At 34.7% G+C, this 22,487-nt stretch overlaps 1 protein-coding gene across 1 annotated transcript in view; it reads right to left on the reverse strand.

The window, feature by feature from the left end:
- EYS (eyes shut homolog) overlaps nt 1–22,487 on the reverse strand; it is a 722,813-nt gene that overhangs the window by 668,142 nt on the left and 32,184 nt on the right. Inside the window, exons 3-5 of the mRNA XM_063389422.1 lie at nt 9,367–9,560; nt 7,388–7,515; nt 2,196–2,310 (exon numbers count right to left, since the gene is read on the reverse strand). Of these exons, the coding sequence (XP_063245492.1) occupies nt 2,196–2,310; nt 7,388–7,515; nt 9,367–9,560 (437 nt within the window). The remainder of the gene's footprint in view (nt 1–2,195; nt 2,311–7,387; nt 7,516–9,366; nt 9,561–22,487) is intronic.

Genomic DNA, 22,487 nt, shown 5'->3' on the forward strand with positions numbered 1-22,487 from the left:
CCGGCACGGCACAGCTAACACCACGTGCTGCGCTGTGACCGCATGGCCACCATGGCCACGTGCTCTCAGTCCCATCTTCCGCTTTTCAAGTCCCACAAGGTAAACGCTAAGAAACCAAACCCCAAAGCTAAAGTGAATTTGTAATACCAGTTTTACAGCATTGTATAATTGTTAATGCTACTTTGATTCCCTTTCCCTGTTGTTCTGCCCCTGTCCCTTGCTGTTCTGGCCAAACAGCAGGGTGTCCCAAACCCCTCCATTTCCTTCCCATCCCCATGAAGTAGTTTTTACAATCATGCCTTTCTAGCTTTTGTGTGTGTTCATATTGCAGATTCCCCTGTTTTCTGTTTTAGAAAGCAGAGGCCTTTTCAGGTCACAAGTGTGGATCCAAGGGAAGCAGTTTTTAGATTGTCTTCTTGTAAAGCGCGAATCAGTAGTAGACTACTGAATCGATAATGCTTTTTGGGTTTATACTGTCCTCAGTTAGTTCTGAGGGTGATTGATAACCTGATAGAGTGTCTGAGAAAGTATTTGACGGTTTTTGTAGTTTTTTTTCTTTTGTTTTTCTTTTGATGACCTAAAACTGGGGGTCTTTTGTTTTGGTTGAACCAGTTGGAAAGTGAAAGGAGTGGTTTGGCTCAGATCCGTGAGTGTCGGTGACTTGCTGTTCAGGCCTTACGGGAATTCCGTGACAGATAAATGGCAGCTTGAGTTGATTTAAATTCCTCACTGCCCCTGCCCGGCCCCAATGGGGGAACTGCAGCAGGCCACCTGGAGAATCTGAAGCCGTGTGTGGAGCCCGGGGAACTCCACGTGTTTTCCTGTCCCTGGAATGGGAGCAGAGGTCAGCGCCTCAGCCTGAGCTGGGGGCTGAGGTGGTCTGAAAAGCCAGTTGGAAAAGACTAGACACTATTAGGCCAGTCACGCTGGAAAGGCTCAAACAAATTTGTTAACTTGTTTCAAATCTTGCAATATAAACTCACATAACCCGTCTACTGCAATTACAAGGTCAGAAAAAAGTTCACAGTATAACATAATCCTTACTGCAATTGTATTTGGTTTCATGCTGCAAAACTGTAATTACTGTTTCATTTTTAAAATTGTTAATTGTCATATGTCATATTTCTCTTCTCACATTTTAAAGAAAAAAAGGGTGACTTGTGGGATTGCATTTTATGGAAATGGTTTGCTCTGGCTCACCCCTGGAAAATGTATGGTTTATCCCAAGTCTGTACCCTCCCTGCAGTATCCTGTATCTGTAACCTCATTGGCTGGAGACTGTTACCGCGCCCCTTTGAACCTCTGTGATAAGAATGCTAAGGCAGAAAGCTCTGCCCCTCTTGCCCCTCTACCCCTGGAGGCCTCCTGATGCTCCCTTTCCCTCTCCTCCCTTCCCCCCCCCCCTTCCCTTCCCCTCTCCCTCAGTGAATAAACCCTCACCTCATCAGCATCCCACCGGCATCTGAGTCTCTTTGCCTGCCAGCACGGGAACACCACGACCCCATAAGACCCCGGGGGTCTCCGGGGGGCACTCCCCGGGGACCCCCCATAAATTTAAACAACAACAGAGACCCTGCAGAGAGACCTTGACAAACTAGAGGGACAGGCAATCACCAACCATAAGGAGTTTAACAAGGACAAGGGCCAGATTCTGCACCTTGTTTAACAATTTCAGGAGCAATTTAGAGAGTTAAAGAGAGCAGATCTAATATTTTTTTCCCAAACTGTGAGCTGGAATGAACATCACCACATTACAGTTTCATCATCAAAGTTTTAAATTTCTATTAATTTTAAACATGTTTATGTTTATTTAAGTAATTTGATTTTGGTTACAATAATGGCAAAAGATTCTCTTAATTCCAGCGACGTATTTTTAGAGGCTGTAACACGGATATGATTTTCAACTTTGTGGGTAATGACACTGGACCACAATTAGTTACATGTTCTATTTACTATAAAAATACTCTTTAGTTATCGTACTTCATATGGTACTAATCACGATCTCAGTAGAAAAGTATTAAAAAAATCCATATTACCCAAGTGAATTGCCCTTGTGTTATCGATTAAAATAAATAAAACCTATAAAATTGTGCCTCTCTTGTCTCTTAGAGTAATGAATGCATTTCAGGTTTTCTTGTCTGAAGCTTTTATACTTTGGAACACTGAATTAGTTTAACATGTATTAAATTACTTACAGTGAATCCTCCAATTATATTAAGACACAATCCTTCATTCAGACAGTTGATGCTGAGCAGCCTGCAGTAGTCAATTACTTCCTCACAGTTCTTTCCAGTGAATCCTGGCATGCAGCTGCAAATACAACAGTGTATTTTAGAGAACTTGCATTTTAAAAGTTAATTGTATTTAATTATGTTCCATAATGCTATTAAATAAAGTTCTTGCTGTAACAAAACAGCTCTCTTATGTTATTTAAAATAAGCAGAATATGTTTTCAAGAAACTAAAAATCCCTTGCATGATTCTGCATAATTTTGCTTTTTCCTAAATAATTTCTTTCATTGATTAAAGTATTTTCACACCAATATTTCATATAATATTCCAGGAAAAAAATCTAGGATGAGGTAATATTTAATAAACAGTTATCGACAGGGTAACAAGGTTTTGGAAAATTATTAGAAAGGATATGTCAATTTAAGCATCAGAGAGGTGCTTTAACATAAAAATAAAAATGTAATGAGTGAGAAATAAACATCAATCATTGCTAATGAATAATGAGTAGCATAAATACTAAATAATGACATGTTTAATTATGTTAGAAGCAATCTAGAGACAACAATGCAGAGCTGTTAATGTGTTTGCTTAACCGTAATTCAGTATTTTCTTTAAAGAAAAAACTAGCATTCCATTTTTGTGGCTGTTAGTTCCATGTGATGTCACCCATGGAGGGATGGATTACTCATTTATATAAAAGGAATGACAAAAATTTCTTCTTCTTCATGTCAGAATTTAGTAGGAGAAAACCCTTTCCAAATGTACCTCTCCCATGTTAAAAAAATCTCATATACACAAATGAAAAAGATGAGATTCAAATGGATATTAAAGAAGTCTCATTCAAAAGCAATTATAGAACAATTTAGAAAAATATTTGAATACTTATATCTTGGTAGATAGATAATCCTTTTCAAACACTTTCACTATGTTCTTACAGACACATCATGTTCCCCTTTCTAAAGGCAATTTCTGGTATCATGGAAAGAAAAGATCTAAGAAGAGAAAGGAAATGGCCTGTAAGCTCAAATTTTGTGTTTGTAGAAGAATCCAAAAGTAATAGATGAGAATTTTTTAGCTGTTTCTAAGAGGTAGTTTTATTCAAATTATTCAGTCCAGAAGCTGGAAATTATGAAGATTATACAGAATTGCTTCTGGTGTTCCTATGTTCTTGCTCCTAATAGATAGGAGACCCAGATGTGTTGCTTATATTTTCTTATTTTTAAAAAAAATTCAATTCCTTGTTTCAAAATGCATGAAGCTTCTCACAGTTATGCAGCATACTAAAGTAAGGGATATATTTTCCATAGCAACTACTTAGGTAATGTATATTCAATAGAAAGCATCTGAGTTAACCATACTTTCTAAATCAGTTTAAAATGTCTATCTGTGGGTGTGGCTCTGAATCCGAGGAAGGCACAGACAAATCTAGCATGTCCAGAAGCTTAAGTCACTTTATTAACCTTATTTAAGTGTTAAACTGGTGGGATTTAATCATAAATCCCTGGAAGCCAACCACAATTCCTGCCTATTGAACCATTTGGATGGAGGCAAATGGATAATCTGTGCAAGTAGCAGTGCACCACATAATCCTCACTTTTCTCTTGAAAAAAGTGCTGCATGCAATCATATTTCTACCATTTCAAGTACTTGGCTTCAAAATTCTTGCAAAGTCTATTCTTTAAAAAAAAATTAATGTATTGTAGCTAAAATTTTCATTTTAAAATTTCAGTTTTCACATAAGATTTGCCTATGAATGTAAAATAATAATAAAAATATTTTGTATATTTTCTTATAATTTTTAAATAACATCTAAAGTCAATTCAGAGTAACTCAGTTAGGTTTGTTATACTAATTTTTTTTCCAATTATCTGAAGTGAAAGAGTTCCTAGCTTTTTGCTTCAATCTATGATTATTTCATTAACTAGATAATCTAGTAAGCCAGTTTTAGAAGTGACTTATTCTAACTTTTATATTTTCTCATTTTTTCTGGCTTTGGTTTTTTGTTGTTGTTGCTGTCTTGCAATAAACATAGCAATGCCAGGAAAGGGAAATGTAAGCTAACAGAAAAAAAGTTGACAGTAAAGTTCCAAAGATGGCGCCAACAGAATATATTTTCTTAGAACATCTTTTCACATTTTTTGTGACTTTTTATTATCCTAAAGTTCATGGATAATAGAAGAAGGTAGAAAGCAAATAATTATAGTTTATTGTGATGGATATACTTGTTCACTGCCTATTTGAATTCACCTTAAATTTTGACATTTAAGAAAAAATGCAACTATTAGATTCTTAGCACAAAGTTGTGAGTGATATCAAGACTGAAAGGATGGAATTAGGATACAAGACGGTCATACATCATAAGTGAAGTGGGGAAAATTAAATTGATTCTGTTTGGTTGTATGTTTAGAATAGAAAACAAGTGTTTCCAAAAGAAGGAAGGATGTGTTGAGAAGAAGCTGGAATTGTGTAGGATATGAGAACATCGTTTGGGCATAAGGAGAACTAAACAGCATAGGGGGAAGCAAAATAAAAAAAGTAATTAAGTAAAAAGTTCAATTCAGCTATTATTTGAACTTGTACATGTATCTGACCTAAACACTATTACTTCTTTTTATGATGCTAAAATGCTATAAAAGTGGATCACGTCATAGTATTACATGATACATGCAGTATTACACCAAATGTAGTATGAAACACATGCAGTTTATTTTGGACTGACTAAACAGAGACATAACATACAGTATTTGACAATGATTACCAAAAATTAATCAAATCTTCACTTAAAATGTTGATGAGCAGCTACAAATCTCCCAAATTATGGCAATATAATTAAAGGTAAATTCCCTTTGGATAAAGTGAATTAAAACGTGAATCACAGGCAGAAAGCATCCAAGTCTGTGATTTTAGAACACTTAAACTGCCTAACCACTGTTCCTATAGGTCTTCTGAAGTCCTCTGTTAGTCAAGTAGCTAATGTAGAACATGAATTTAAAAGGAAAATTTTGAATTCTTAAAACAGTGAAGATGACTGTTGGGCCTCTCCATCTCTCAACACCTCCTCTGCATTTCAGCACTCTGGCAAGATTGCAGCTCTTACAAACAAAACTACAGAATGTGATCTCCTTGTGAAAAATATGTAACTCATACTACCTCAAAATACTTTCTCTCACCTAAGTGCCTTCTTTCAAGTACAGAGGCATAAATATTTATTTTATTTATTAACTATTTCAGATTTAGTGGTGGAAAATTGATTTTAATTTCACAAAAATAAGGACAATATGCTTTATTTATTAAGAAGTATTAATAAAAAATATTGCAATCATTAATTGAAGCCTTTGGGGACTGAATGGCAAAACTAAGGCTGAACACTGGTGTTTTTCAATAATCAGTTGGACAGGGTACTAGATAATCTGCTCTAAACTACCTTTCCCATGAAAGTTTGGACCAGAAGATACTTCAAGATCTCTTTCAACTTGGGCTATTCTATGAGTCTCTGACAGTATTGTAAATTTATTGTGTTCTGATATTCTGTGATTGTATTGCAATCCTCTACCTTTGTACAAAGTAAACTGCAAACTTGTGTAAGATGTGTCATGTCACAGTTCTGGATATTTCTCTATGGAAGATATGAGTCATTTTCTGGAGTTCCCTTCCTTCATCAAGAGTGTCTGGTGGGCAAATTGGTTGCTAGGGTAAACTGTGTGGATTGAACACTATTCACAGTGCTCTCTCTAGGTTGTTACTTCCCTTTCAGAGCATTCTTAGTGTTAATGAGCTTATAACGCACCCCAACGTAAAATGGGTTCTTAATTGCCTGTTTTTACATTTTATTGATCTAAATAATTACTTCCATGCTTATTCTCACATAATATTATCAAAGGAAAAATAGTTCAACCACAATGTTTTCCCATAGACATTTTTATTAAGCAGTTTCTATGATATAATTAGGTTCCTGGTACAGACCATTTCTACAAATAGTTTGTGAAGTTATAGATTATTCAATATTAATAACAGTTTTTTTGGTTTGGTTTCTGTTAATAAAGGCAATTTATGTCTGGATATTAATTGTTCATGTTATGCATATTTTCAATGTAAATTTCAACACATTTCTTACCAATATATGCATATTGTGGGAAAGACAGGTTATATAATAATAAATTATTAGCTTATATCAGTTTAAAGAATTGGAAAATGATACCATCGTTGTTCTGTGCTTTGCATATCTATATGGGAAGATCAAACTATATGAGCTTGCATATGTGTGTTTGTATGTATATCTGTATTTAGGAGTGAATATGAATGGAATTGTGAGGACTTTCTTCTTTGGGAAAACTGTAAACATAGTTTTCCTCATATTTTAATTTCAAGTCCTCTCAATTGAATCTCTGCTGTCACACTGTAACTTTGTTATATTACTTCTTTGTTATATAACTTCTGTTATATTTTTTGCAGTTTTTAAATCCATTCATAATATGTTGTCAGGCTTTTTTGTATCATAGCTTTCAATTCTCTGCTTTTATGAATATCCTAAAATTTTAAAAATGTTTACTTCAGTTATGCTTATCAAAATTTACTCAGGCAGCAAGATAAAAGCAAGCAAAGAGGAGCAGGATAAACTGTACTCCTTACTGGCATAGAAAAAAAATATCTAAAAACCTATTTAAAAATGAAATTAAATTGGGTCACTTCTGGTATTTCCAAATGGATAATTTTTAGTGTGGTCTTTCTGAATAAAACAGTTTTCCATATGCTTTTTGAAGGATCAATTTAAAGTCTAATGCATGTCTGTGAACTAGAAAATAAATGGGTTGCCTTATCTTTTCAGAAACAACATGAATTTCATACACTCTGAAAGGGAGTGGCACATGTAGTATAACTGTCTCTATTGTCATCAATGTTTCAAAATTAATATATTTTATAGTATTAATAATGAAACAATTTATAGCTCTTAAATGCTTTAAATCTTTTTGTATCGCTCCCGGAGTTTACAAGAAGCCTAACAGAGTAAAGTACAAATATAAATATATATATTTTTAAACAAAATTTTATAGTTTTCTATGTTCTCTGTGAATGATGATGCCTTTTCTTTCTTCAATCTGTGTGATATCATCAAGTGAACCAACAAAGTACTGAAATAAATTAATTTCCAATCTTACCGGCAGTTATAGTTTTGCTGTTGAGCTACGCAAGTTGCATTATTTAAGCAAGGCAATAGTTCACATGGATTCAGTATTCTCTCACAGAACTTGCCAGTAAATATTGGCATACAGATACATGCTACATCCTATAGAAGAGAGGGAAATTAGAAATAATTATTGGTTGCACCCATGACAATACAAAATGTAGTGTTTATGATGTTTACATCCATTAATAGAGAGGTCCTAACTAGGACAACTTCTCATCATATAAAGCGGTCTACAAAGACAGAACAGTTCTGGTCTCAGGTTACAAACTTAATTTAGGACAGGTAGAATAGGTTTTCCAGCACAGATTATACCGCATTTGAGTTTGCTAGGTAGAAATATACCAGCTTTAAATTGTGGTTTTGTGATCTCATAAGTGAATCAAGAAGGAGTTTTACCATTAATTTAAGGTATTTTCCTCATTTCTGATTATGTTCCAATATAATGTTTGCATCTGTTAAACAGCAACGGTACACAAGGTACATCAGTAACCCAACAATGCCACTAACTAGAAGAGGAAACAAAATCATGGGTATCCGTTTTCTCCTTTAATATAAAACGTAGAGTCTACACTTCTCTTTAACAGTGAAAGACATCTGTCAGTCGCTGCAATCTCTAATTTGAAGAATAAGAAAAGAAATTTATTTTACAAAACAAAATATTTCTTAGGGCTGACAGTCCCATCCTTATTTTTCTATGCTTTTCATAGGCCTTTTGAAGTCAGAAATTAAAGGGAAAAGTAAAGGGGTTTGTTCCTCCAATGAAATGGAAAGTCCTTACGTGTTTCTTTAGAATTGGTTTTAAAGGTATAATCAGGAAACTCCAACTCCCACTGAGACATTTCTATGTGTGAATCAAACTACTACAACTGTTTGTTTATTGCACAAAATAGTTTGTGCTAGTATATCTAGTAGAAAAAATACTCAGGTTGCATAATGTAGAGATCTATCAATTTATTCAGCAATTTAGATGTCTCTTTCTCTCTCTGTGTATGAGTATGTATCACTGCTATGTGATAACTAAGCTTTTGAACCCTTCTTTCACTGTTTTGATTCTGTGTAATCACTGCTATTTGCAATAGTCATGCTAATGAAAGAATATCAACAATTTATTTTGACATACTACCAGGTATGATTTTATTATAAAAACTTCATGAGTTCTGCATGAATTTATTCTGTTTTATAAAAAGAAAAAAGAAAGAAAAAAGAGAATTAAGAAGCTTATACTGCATGAAAAGAAAGAACAAGACAATCACTAGTTAATAAAGATCACATGATGCCTCATGTTTGTGTCAGATGATTGTATTAGGGAGAGGAAGAAATAAAATAACATGGGTAGTTCCTCAAGTGATGACCAATCTACTGACGTGGAATGAGGAGTTTGGGGGTTTTTATCATAAAAATATTATAAACAGGACACACTGAGAAAATGCTATGTTTCTCCATGAAGCATGCAAAGCTAATTAAAAAATATACATTAGAATTAAATATTTTGGCACTTGCATGTACCAGATCCTCCTGTAAGGTATGTTAAAGCATATGGATGGCAGGAAGGTGATTAGAAACAGACAATATGGCTTCACAGAGGGTAAATTATGTCTGACTAATGGTGTCTTTCAATGGTGTTGTAACTGCATGGATGGGTAAGGGAAGTGCAACTGATAACATTTGCCTTAATTTCTATGAGACCTCTGACATCACCTCACACATCATCATTTTTGCTAAATTGATGAGATAAGGAAAAAGTTGTAAATGCCCATCCCTTAAAGTGTTCAAGGTCAGGTTGGATGGAACTTTCAGCAACCTGATCTAGTGTAAGAGGTCTCTGCCCACTACTGAGATGTTGGAAATAGATCATATTTAAATGTTAGTTCCAGCCAAATCATTCTATGATGCGATGGTGTAATTCCATGATTCTCTGTTCAAACAGGGATCTCTAACATTTATACTTACATTTGGCAAATCAATACATGTACCTCTGTTCTGACATGGCCTTGAAGAACATTCATTGATGTTGATTTCACAGTTGTGACCAAGAAAACCAGAAGGGCAATCGCAAATATATCCAGACTGGTTATACTGGCATATACCTCCATTCAGGCATGGCTGGGAGGCACAAGGATCACCAGGTTCCTCACAAAATAGACCTAAAAGAAACAAACATAAAAAAATACAGAGTGTTGGAGTGATACTTGCTCTTTGACATTACTCTTTGACATGCTCTCTGACATTACTTTCTAAATATGTTGTGTTTGCCTTTTTTTATTTTATTTTGTTGAAGGATTGAGAGGCTTTTATTAATTGCATTTCTCTAAAGTTTTTTGCACTATGAAGCTCCAATTACTGCCTGGGACATCTGTGAGGTATCACCATTTAGAAAGCAAAGAATCTTAAATATTCCCCTATGTTTTGTTCGTTTTGGTGAATTAACATGGTAGGAATCTCTAGGAATGACCAACCCGATCTGTAGCAAAGGAAAGATGTGACTGGAGCCATGGCCCTGTGAGACGCTGAACAGTCACTGAACATCTCACAACACTTACTGTTAATGGAAACTTAATCCAGTGTATTCCCAGACCAGGAGGGTTATTCTCATTCCTGCTTGTAGATCCTGCCATTACTGAGCCTGAATGTGCTTTCAGTAACCAAACACACAGTCACATACATACACACACTACAGACCTGCTGCCCACGTGAATAAACATGAAGAGTAGTGTCTTTTCCCTTTGATAAACATCAAGTCACATAAGCGTAAACAGCAATGAGGACTCAAACTTCTTCCTCATCTCTGGCTAGTTAGTATTGAAGTTCAACAATGAACATACATACTCCTTCATTTTTTAAATATAGTGTCATTAGTGGATCCCTCAAGAATCAGCATGGATTTTAAGTATGTCTGATGTCCATATCCAGATACTGAACCTCTTGCTGACTTGCTGTCTCAGAGCTTGAGTCTTTCCAGATATGGATATCATTCAGATATAAACTACACTGGCTAGTGTAGTTTAAAGCTCTATCACTCCTCATCAGGAGAGGTATTAACACAGAAGAAGAGACTGTTACTCAGGCTCTGTTGGCCTTGCAAGAAAAGAATCTGTGAAGTTTCCCCAAGTCACCCTCTTTAATTATTTGAAATGTCCAGGTCTCTCACAAAATTCTCCCTTCATATGTGTAAAATTCAGTCCTTGTTCATGGTGGTTGTGCAACATTTGTCAGCCACTTATGCCAGTTCTCGTTGAACTCAGCAGTTTCTCACACTATGTCGAATAGCTTCCCATGTTCTCCTAAATTCTTGTAACCCTTGGCAGGATTTAACTAATCTGTCTGAATACCTTAACATTTATGAACTACCTAAGTATTTTTGACAATTATCTCTTTTTAATCCTGTAACATCAAAGATAAAGAGAAATTATAACATTTAAGAATTTATTTCTATTTACTTCTGGAAAATTATGTATCAAATATGCTTTTTACATACTTTTTACTTTGGTGCTCTGATTAAAACCAGCTCTCTAATACATACTTACAAATTATATCAGAATAATTTTTCAGCAATTTGCTGTAGCAATAATACAGCTTTATAATAAATCCCTTCTGAAGTAATATGTTTTGATTCAACATTTTATTCATAATTTGGATCCACTGACTGAAAAATGGACATTCATAAAAGAATGAATTATACCTTACCATAAGATGTATCATTTTGAAATGGTAAACAAAATACTTTTAACTCAAATTGTAAAATGCAGGATAAACATAATTAATTATAAACCACTTAATAGATAAGTATGTGAACTTCCAGTAATTAAAATATGAATAGACTAGCTATCTAAAGCAACTGAAAGTATGTGGAAAAACGTTTACCAGATGATTGAAATATCACACTCTGTCTCTATTATATAACAGAACAGCTGATGTTACAGGGTCAAAACATTTTCCTTTTTTTTCATTTAGTTCTGTAGAAAAAGTTATTCCAATTAGGTAAAATGAATTGGATCTATCTTTTATGACAGATTATTCATTTGTCTTTACCATTAGAGGATATTCAATGAATCTTTCAAAAATTTTTTGCTATCCCTCATCACCATAGTAACCAAATTACAGAACATTGCAAATTCCAGATGTTAGGGCTTAGATGCTAATAGGAAAAGCTAAGGAGGCCATTCCTCAGAAAAAAGGCCATTAATTGGTATTAGTGAAAATATATGAGAACATTTGCAACATGTAGTGAGGGGGATTGGTGGGTTTGGTCAATTGTTTCATATTATTCAATTTACTATCTAGCTGTCTTGTTCTACTTCAGTGCAATGTTACACCCCAGCAGTACTCATAGATGTGGTTATATATCAAGGCTCACTCTATTTTTTCTCCATTATTAGTCACATTTGCAAGAATGGGTGGTCCTGTCCCATCCATATTAATAATCAGAAGGAAAATGAGCAAAACAATGACCCCATTTGCTCTACCCAAAGGAAAGCCAGAAAGTGAAGTCTCTCTAGCTGAATGGAGTAATGAGTTTTTCCTGACATTGTTTCTACCCCTGAAACCATTCATTCCTCTGTGGTTTTTTGTGCCACCATTACCAAGCATTTTTAGCCTTTTGTTAAAAAATGTCTCTCAGTGGGATTATTAGAACAAGGAAAGTCTAAATGAACAAAATAGGACAGAACATGAAGGCCAGTAGGGAAAATCAGATGAAAGATGCCTTTGATATGGTTGTGCTCATTCGTAGAAAAGCTAGGAAAATGATATTATTATGCCAAAAAAAAAAAAAAAAAGAGAGAGAGAGAGGTAGTACAACATTCTTTTAAGAGAAGACTAAAGTAGTTAGAAGGGGAATAAAGAAAAACCTGAGAGCAGATAAGGAAATATTGTCAATCCCACCATGAGAATTATACCAAGGAAAACTGCAAGTTTCAAGGATGGCAACAACAACAAAAAATATATTTAACTTATTAGTCTTTTCTCCTTGGCATTTCCTTGCAAAGGGAGCAAAAAAACCCAGCTTTGTTCATCTAGGAAAAAAACCAGTGCATTTAGCAGAAACTGGTGGCCAATTACCTAAATAGGTGAAGAGATATTAAATTTAAATGAAGATATTGACTCATGGTCTAAAACACAAGTCACATCTACCAATGTCTTTTTAGGAAGAATTCAGAGTTGAGCTGGAATTTTTCCTTAATCATTGACATAATTATGAATAATTATGTCTTTGATATTCCTCTACTTTATAATTCCCTTATTCAGCATCTTATGTGAAAAACAAGAGCAACATTCTTTCACCTGAACATCCATGCCTGATGAGTTTGACAAATCAGGTCAAGAAATGGAATTTTGAAGAGTTAGTGGTTTGAGATTTTTATTCTATCGTTCCCAAACCAATGTCACACTCATTCTATTTGCTAAATAAGATTAAAAGGTGACTTGATTACAGCTCTTGGATGGGGAAAATATTAAGCACTAAAGGGATAATTAATTCAGAGAGAAGAGTGTAAGAAAAGCAAATTAGTGAAGAGAGACATAGAACGCTATAATGTGAGAAAAACAACATTTTTACCAGAGATCTCTACCTGACTACCATGAAAGAATTGAATTCCAGAGTTGCTGATGTTTTCACACCAATGCATTTTGAAAAATACATCTTTAACTACATAGAAGAATACAACTATATAGAAGAGGACATCTGCAATATATATAACAAGCTTTGGTCAGAAGATGTGAATGACTGGTCCTCTAAACGTGCAAATCTATTTATTTACTTTGACTCAAGGTATACATACAAACCCTTTTAAAAGTTGTGCAAATCAAGAATTATTTCTCAATTATTTTTTTTAAATGTACACATTTTGTCATTATCGATGGCTCTTGCTGCAATATGTTTAAATAAATAATTAAATTCATAACCATGTTAATATTAACTGACCTCTTGAATGCTGGGGTTAGCAGCACGGTAAAGAGGGAATAGGACAAAAGCAGATCTTTGTAATCTGATATCAGATGCAAGCCACAGAAAAAGGACAATATTTAAGCAATGAACAGTGCACCTGGGATCAGCACACTTCAGTTCAACAAGCAGATGCATATTTGAAATGTTTGTACATCTTCTGAAGACCAGAGACTTAAACTGAAAGAATTAAAAAAAAAAAAAAATAGACAAGGTATATTGCCTTAATTGCATAGATTTGATACATAACCTTCTATTTTACTTTGATATCAATAAAAACATGGTATAGGTATAATTTGTGCCCTAGATGCTATTTCTGTTGCCAGTTTCAACCGATGCAGTATTTCCCTCAGTTAAACACAAAAAGAGACATTTGCTGAAAATACTGAAGTCCCATTAGTACTTGCTGATGAATGATCAGCTACTCAAAGCTTATTCAGATTCTCAGGAAGATAAACGCAGAAACCATGATCTAATAGGAGATGGTTGATTCTGGAAACTTTAGTGTGAATTAAAAAATAATTATCAGCTTGATTAAATACCCTGGTAAAAGAGGGAATACCAAGAAAGTGAAAGTATTATCAGTAGGAGCAGTTCACCTTTATCTTTCAATATAATGAATTCTTGTTTGCTTTACTTCAATAAAATGACAATTATGGAAGATTAAAAAGCAGCAACAAATGAGTAAAGATTATGTGATAGACCAATAATGAATTTTAGTTTAAGGAACTGAATGTCATTTCCAGCATCCTCTGTTGTTTTTCCACATGAAAAGAATGAAATTTTTCACCAAACCAACACTAATGACAGAAGAACCCCGGCTCTTCCTTGTTCAACTTAACTGTATCCCATCTAGTCTTCTTTTCAATGGTTTTACTGCCATGTTCTAATGATAACTCATTTAAAGACAAAGGACATTCCTGGTGACATTGATAAACATCACTCAATTTGTTAAGATATATCGTGACACATAAATATCTGAGGTTACTGATTGAGTTGTTTCTGTTTTAATTACAGTATTTCTGGACTTACATTTATGCAAACATTTCTCTTCCCAAGCAGCAAAATATGTTAAGACTCATATTAACATGCTACACTTTAATATGATGTAAGTACTCTCATTTTCTTGTTCCTCTAATGAAAAGTCAGTATTTTCTAGAGCAGTTATGCATAAGACAGAGTAGACAGGTTCAGGAAACAGCATATATTATAGTCAATTATTTGTATTTGTCTCAGAATAAAGCAATAATATTCCAGGGTTAGGATAAAAAATTGAAGTATTTATTAGGAGAGAGATTTATTTGGCAGAGAGATTTATTTTCGGCATAAATGAAGCAAGTGACTGCCACTTGATGCAGTCAAGGACCAAGATACACAATAGGCAGTAAACTGAATAAATGTTGAGTATGAAGACAAGTATGAAAACTTGTTTAAACTACTGTTAATATTTTAATATGTTCAATCTCTATCTAGAATTATAGAAATCCACACAACTAATTAGTAAACAACTCTTAATCTGATGACCATCAGATTTCAATTGATTGAAAAATTTTCTACAGTTAAATAATCCCTATCTTTTTAGCTCCTTTAACAATTTATTAGAAATAGTTTAGTCCAGTCCACTTGTTGTTTTTAGCTTAATGAGCTAAAGTCCTTCCTTTTAAATGTAAAACTGAAAAGTGTTTTTAAAAGATGTCTCTGTAGAATGATTTTATATTTTCTGTTTAAACACATCACTGAATCACAAGTTCTTGTCTTATATATCTGGACCCTGAAATATATCAATATTTCTAATACTGTACTAAAAACATTAATCTTTTTCATTCTTTTAAATACAGTATTCGCATCTTTATATACATTTTTAATCAAAACTGATGAATTATAGCTTGGTTTTCATGTATACGAAGTTTCAGTAAAGTATGAATCAAAACGAAATCTACTTTAGGCACTGCAAATCTAGGTCTTTCATGGAGTAGATCTCTGTGAAAGATTATAATGGCTGTAATCCTAATTTCAGACCAAATAGGCAGCATCAAAGCTCACTGATGTGCTTTATGGAAAGTCTCCAAACAGCATACTTGAAAATAGACATTTTAGAAGTAAATGAATGAGAAGAACATTAGGTTCCATCAAAGAGAAGCCTATTAGAGAAAAAATTACACTACTGCTGGAAAAACTCATTAGGAGTCCTAATAAACTTTTAGTTTTACCTCTTACCTTGGTTAACCAAAGTGTTTAAAAAATAGTACAAAATAACAGAAGTGGTGTGATCCTGAGCCGATGCTGAGCACCCTGGCTGCTGCTAAGGCAGTGGGCATGGGCTGTCCTTGCTGCTGGAGGGCTCTTATTCCCTGGGGCAAGAGCAGGGCATCACCCTAGGTGTAAGAGAACATATACTATTCCTCACTTAAAATCATTTCCTGATCCCTCAGTCGGTTGCAGAAAGGGGTGTTCAAAGTGCTGTTAGGGGCATCAGGATTATAGCTATAATGTTCAGATTGACTGTTGTGAATTTTGTCAAGAACACCAATGGTGCCCAATCACTAAATGCCTAGATTTAAAATGGCCTTCCTCTTGGCAGCCAGCTGAAGGTTTTCACCACACAGAAGAATATCTGAGTGTGTCCATTAGCTAATAAATTCACTTATACTTCATGGGTTTTACTACAGTAAATATGATATGATTTCTTTTCAAACAATTTTTAGAAAGGCAGTTTCAAAAATGTAATGGATAAACAGTGTTTTATCTGAGGCAATTTTCTTCAGACAGTATTAATTCAATTCCTCTACTACTCATCAAGTGATAAGGCCTTGTCTATACTCCAATTTAAAGCATGTTTCTGATGGCTCACATACTTTTGTGAGAAGCTCAACACTTTCTAATTCTGAGGAATTGCACCTCTTAGACATGAGGTCCACCTAGGATTCATGGACTCACATTGTGCATGACGTTTCTCAACGTGGTTTCTAAAGGTATGAAAAGGTAAACATTTCTGATAAAATCCTAAATGAAAACATATCAGTATACTAAGTAGGACAGACATTTTCTTCATTAAAAGGAAAAAGTATATGTGATCCCAAACTAAAATAGGTTGATAAATAAAAATTTTAGAAAATAGAATACTTGTGTCAACCATATATTTTTTAAAATGTATTGTTAAATCTGTGCTAACATGTTTACTTTGCATAGCAATTTATTCTGAGTGCCTTCTTGACACACTTTTTTTTTGGCAAAGTGACACAGGTTATATTTGTTGCATTATTCTTAATTCAGTTATGTAAAATGACACGACCCACCCCCATTTTTCGGGCAGTCATAGTTGTGTTTATGATTTATCTCAATGGAACTTCACATAATCTAGTGTAAATCAGAAAAATTCTGTAAAACATGTTGGACTGACTGAGATATAAGGCATCGATACATACATTAGTAGATTTGTCTTTCTTTAGGAGTGGAAGTCAGCTGATGAAGAGTAGAATTCAGATATTTGGACACCAAAAGCTTTAGGCTAATACATATTGAGAGACAAATAAAGAAACTTACCTGCAATTGAAAGTTCCATAAAAAGCTTTTAAAAATTGGCTGTGACATGCCTGTACTACATACCTCCATATTCAGCAATCATGGATATTTTATAATAAATATAAAACTTTAAGAATTCTAAAAATATTCAGAGGTTTTGTTGTTGTTATTGTTGATGATGATGATAATTTCTATAATCCATCCTTTTGGAAGTAATATTTTCAAGAATTCCTCTGACACTAGGATAAATTAAAGATGCAGTAATTCATATATTGACAGTGGGCAGTTCAGTTAGCTATGTGAATCCAGAAAGAAGAGTCTTAAATAAATAAGCCACCAGAAAGTTGGTATTCTTTTATTTCTCTGCTAATATACTTTTTAGATCAGATGACAGGTGATTAACTTTCTCCTCTCTCCTCAGTCTTAACACAGCCAGCTGAGTTAACACAGCCAGGAGAAAGATATGTATGGGCTGAAAAATCATGTGGTTTCATGAGAATACTTAAACACTTCCCTCTATAATAAATTATATAATGTCTGGCTTGGTCTTTTGTCTTGTTTGCAGTCAAAACTGTGTGAGAAGACAAAAAATGCTTTTGTAAACGTGTGTCAAGCCACTTTCAACTTTGTACATCACCTATAAATAAACAATATACAGCTATGGGTAAATGCAGCTCACAGCCATAGCATATTATACACAACTGCATATATTGAACTTAAAAATATTGAAAAAACTTTTACTACTTTCAAATGTTCAGATGTGAATATACAGTTGTTTAAACCCTTTATTTTCTTTGAACAGCTTGAACCTCTGAAATTTACAAATTCACATTAATTTTTATTCCCTTAACAAAATTCTCTTCAAAATCAGTTTGATGGATGTGAATAACTGAAGCCTGTGATTCATTTGTCTCCATAGTTTCACAGCTAAGTATTGTTAAAGATTATATATACTCCTTTCCTAATCTGTAATAGTGCAGAAGTAGGTATACAATTACTCTAGAAGAAAGAAATTGACATAGGGAATAGTCTTATCAAAAGATAATTGACTTTTAAAGTCTTTGACAAAGGAATCTGTTTAAGATATATACATTTACTTTTGTTTCGTCCTCAAAAATCATAAGTCTAAATTACAAGGTACTTCTGTTACAGTGAAAGAGGATTTCTACTAAATTGCTTAACAATATTCAGAAACATGACTGTAGGCTTGAGACAACTACTAAAGAGCTGGGAAATGGATCTTCACGCGATATAGCCACTTGAAATTCAATAATCAAGGTAAGGGTTGAAAAGAAATCTAAATGACAGGAATATATTCTGGGAAGGTGTGCCCTTGGGCAACCACAGAGCCAGGGATGTGTGCTAAATAAGGGGAAGTCTGAGACAGCACAGGGTATATTAAGTACATTGAGGAGAAGCAGGACACACCAGGTGATACAGAAAGTGAGAGCAAAAGATAGCTTGAATCTCAGGATTAGAAAAGCACAGCAACACAGTGGCAGTAGGATGGGCTGAGTAGTTATCAATAGACCTGTTTTGATACCTTTTGTATCCTAGGAGGGAAAGAAAAAAATGTTGAGGATAGCTGTTTAAATAAACAGTTTATAACCTGTATGTTGTTGGTGAGGAAAATATGTTGTTTTATTTTGAGAATCTTGATATTGCTGATTTTTTATCCAGCTGCAAAATGTTAAGCAAATTGATTGTCAAAAAGTCTCAAGAGGAATCATTTGGGTTAATGTCCAAAATTCAGGCTGATCAAATGGATAAAATATATGGTATGTTTTCAAGTGACCACATCACATCATCTTATAATCCAGATTTATATTCTAGGTTATACATTAGGTTATTGTAAATAATTATTCTTGAGAAGAAGAAAAATCCCTGGGAACACTTATGGAAGAAATTCAGAAAAGCAAAATAAGTATTAATAAGAATTAACTAAGTTTTGTACATCTGTACATTCTATCAGAATTGTGACAAAAATGAAAAGGTCTGCTTATTGTTCAGCTTGTAGCATTATTAAACTCTCAGAACCAACAGAGTATTATAAAAGATTGGTTTGCAAGAAAACCAAACTTTGAACATTTAAAATTTTTCATAACTGTAACTTTCAGTTTCCCATGACCTTGGGTATATTTCCATTTGGGTATATTTCCATTTCCTGACATCCATCAGCATTATTTAATGGCACAAACTGGCTGTGTTCAAATCTTTGCATATTGGGCTGAGTAGTGCAAGCACCTGCCAATTCTGGAAGCACTGTAGAGGTACAATGTACTCAGAGCTGGAATAAATGCCAAAGCACTAATGTTGAAAGAAGAGTAGAGTCTGAGAGTCTCTCATAAAAGGATTAGTCATTCTCAGAAGCTGGTGCTATCAACATGAGTTCATGGCTCTAACATTGTCATGTAATTTAAAGAAATGGAGGACTGGTACAGTAAAAGAGGCCTTAAAAATTGCAGATACAGTTCCTTAAAACCTACTGTCCTGCCTTTGTTCAGAGTCCTCACAGCTGCCTCATATTTGAGTAAGGTTGGGCTTTGTGTTTCATTAATAAATTTGATTATTAATGACTGGCAAGTGAGGCCCATCTCGTTCATTTTACTGCACCGACAGACAAGTGACTGCTTAAGGGTCTCAGGGCCCCGGGGAATGTTACCCCCATAAACATGCAACAATAATATTGTTATTCACTCTAGGTTTAAGATAATTTCACCACGCTTATGAGAGAGTGTAAGGACAGGGGCACCAGGAAGTCTTTAGTCCGACCTCCTGCTTGAAGCAAGATTAACCAAGAAATCAGGCCAGGTTTGTCAGGCCTTTATCTGTCCTAGTATTTTAAACCTCACAGGATGAAGACTGTAACTTCACTGGGAAATCTGTTCCAGTATGGGATATCCCACTGTTTCCTTCCCAACTCCCTTGGGCACTCCCAGCCTCCTTGCTGGTAGGGTGGTGTAAGAAGGAGAAAAGACCTTGATGCTGTGAAAGCATTGCCCAGCAGAAACAAAAAACCCTCAGTATGATCAGCGCTATTTCCAGCACAAATCCAAAACATAACCACATACCAGCCCCTATGAAGAAAATTAACACTGCAGTCAAAATAAGTACATTTATCTTTTATGCAGAGATAGGTGCTAATGGGCCCTGCCATAGGATAAGATTTTGAGCCAGGACTCTGAAGTGTTACATTTCAAATACAAAACTGCAAGAAATAATGAGGGTTTGAAAGGAGTAACTTGTAAATGGTAATGGTAAATTCAGATGTGATGTGGAACTGCAAGCATAATATTGAATAAGTTAATTTGTTTTTTATTTATCTTAATGTCTTGTACTAAACCCTTTATTTTGAGATTTTAAATGTTCATATTTCTATGCCAATCCTGAAGAGTAAAGAAATCTGTGCAATGAATTCTAATATCTTTTCTCCGTCAATGGTAATTAATCACCACCTTGGAGAGACAGATTAGTAGACTCCACAGTAGTGTTATCAGTCCTGTGACTTTGTATCTGAAAATATTGCCCAAAGCACAGACTTCTGGTGACATATGAGTATGCAAGGAACTTCATTTTAATTCTTAAAGGAACTTTGTATCACATCTGAAGAAAGTTCCAAGTGAAAAGATTATGTACTTGTTAGATCATTTTGTTTTGTTATAAAATGTCAATAGGAGTTAGTATATGTTCAATTATTTTTAAATGTATGTGAGTGAGCAGCATAAAGGAATGCTTAACTTTTACTGTGTACTGCAATTTGGATTAGAGGAAAGCTGCTGGAGGAAAGGGGTAAAACCAATCCTGAGTACAACCAAGGCTGCAGGAATCCAGGCAGAACTTTGAGCAACAGGGTGACAAGTGTGTGCATCAAGCAAAGGATTTGTGAGAAACAAAGAAAACAAGGAGCTAAAGCACCATGGCAAAGGGCAGAAGGATACTTTTCCTATGGTCTCATAAAGAAAAGTGTAGAAATTGTTTCAAACCAGGGAACTGGATTAACAAAAGAGCTGGGGAACTGCTGGCAATATTGGAGGAAAGGACACAACAAAGGCTTTTTTATTTTAAATTTTCTTTGTTATACTGTGTCTCTTTTAAAGTTCATTGTTCTCATTATCGCTTTATAAAACATGTCTTTGGCAATTCAAAGCCCTTCTATATTAGAGTGAAAGTGCAGGCAGGTGCCATTCAAAGCTCTGGTATTTTGTGTCACTGTTGCTAATATTTTTCCCACTTCATAATGAAACAGATATTATATTTTATTATATAATATTATTCTAATACAAATACACTCAGCATAACCTAGCTAGAACAAAGGGGTTTTGGCTGGTCTGCTAACCAAATGTACTGGGTACCCTATTCTTGACTTGAAGAGTCACAAAAACCTTTAAAAACACCCAATTTAAATATTTGAGAATATAGGAAACAAAACCAAAATTCTGGTAGCACTAGGGAATGAACGTTTCTTCCCAAGTACTTTGATCACAGCTGCCTATCTGATTTTAAAACCACTTATATTTCAGAGTAGCAGTTAAGATTAAATATTAGGGTGAAATTCCTTACTGTGAGGATGATGAGGCACTGGTATGGGTTGCCCTGAGTAGTCATGATGCTCCACCCCTGGAAATGTCCTAAGCCAGTTTGGATGGGGCTTTGAGCAACCTGATCTAGCAAACTGTGTCCCTGCCCATGGCAGGGAGCTTGGAAAAAGATGATCTTTAAAGTCTCTTCCAACACAAACCATTCTATGAGTCTATGACTCAGACAAAAAAAACCCAATTGCAATCTGAATTAGTGAATTCAGCCTTACTCAACATGCAGTATTATGTCAGACTAGCTCTGTTCTATGTTACATTTCATTGCGTGAATTTTTAGAAATTAACACCAAACTGTTAGCTGAATGAATTTTTTTAGTTAAGTACTACATGATAGTATCACTGTATCTCATGCCACATGACTAGAGCTATGTCTCCAAAGACACTGCTCTTGAAGATGGAACCAAAAAGTTAGAAAGTTTCTAAATATTCCTTATTTTCTCACTTGCTATTAAACCAGTAATGTTATCTTTTTGCTGATGTTTAGGCTGAGGATGACCTGGGATATCAAATGATAAAAGCAACATGGATATAAAACCAAGAACTAAAGGAAATAACAAAATGGCATAGGGAACTCAGAGCTCAATATGGTGTAGATGTCTGGATTACAACTCTGATGTTAATAGAAGGCATTTCTTCCCCCTGTATCTCAAGTCTAGAGTTTATTTGTATGTGTGTTGTGTTTTTGCTGTTGTTGCTGTTTGTGTGGTTTGGTTTATTTTTATTTTCTATTATTACTTTTATTTTTAGTTTAAATATATTTTTCTAATCACAGACCCCTTCAATTTCCTGGACTGCCAGCTGAAGCCTTAACTCTCAGGCACAAAGAGCTATTGTTTGCCTGTCAAAGACTGAAGGATGGAAGTGTGCTCTTCTCCTCAGGGGCCACCTCCAGAGATGAAGCTGGAGCAGGGGAGGCAGCAGTCATGAAACCCAGCTCAAACCAAGGTGAGTATGAGACCCTGCACTGCTAGGTCACTACATAGCCTGAAGCCTTCTACTGTTAATGGCAAAAA

Source organism: Prinia subflava, chromosome 2, assembly GCF_021018805.1.
Source record: "Prinia subflava isolate CZ2003 ecotype Zambia chromosome 2, Cam_Psub_1.2, whole genome shotgun sequence".
NCBI lineage: Eukaryota > Metazoa > Chordata > Aves > Passeriformes > Cisticolidae > Prinia > Prinia subflava.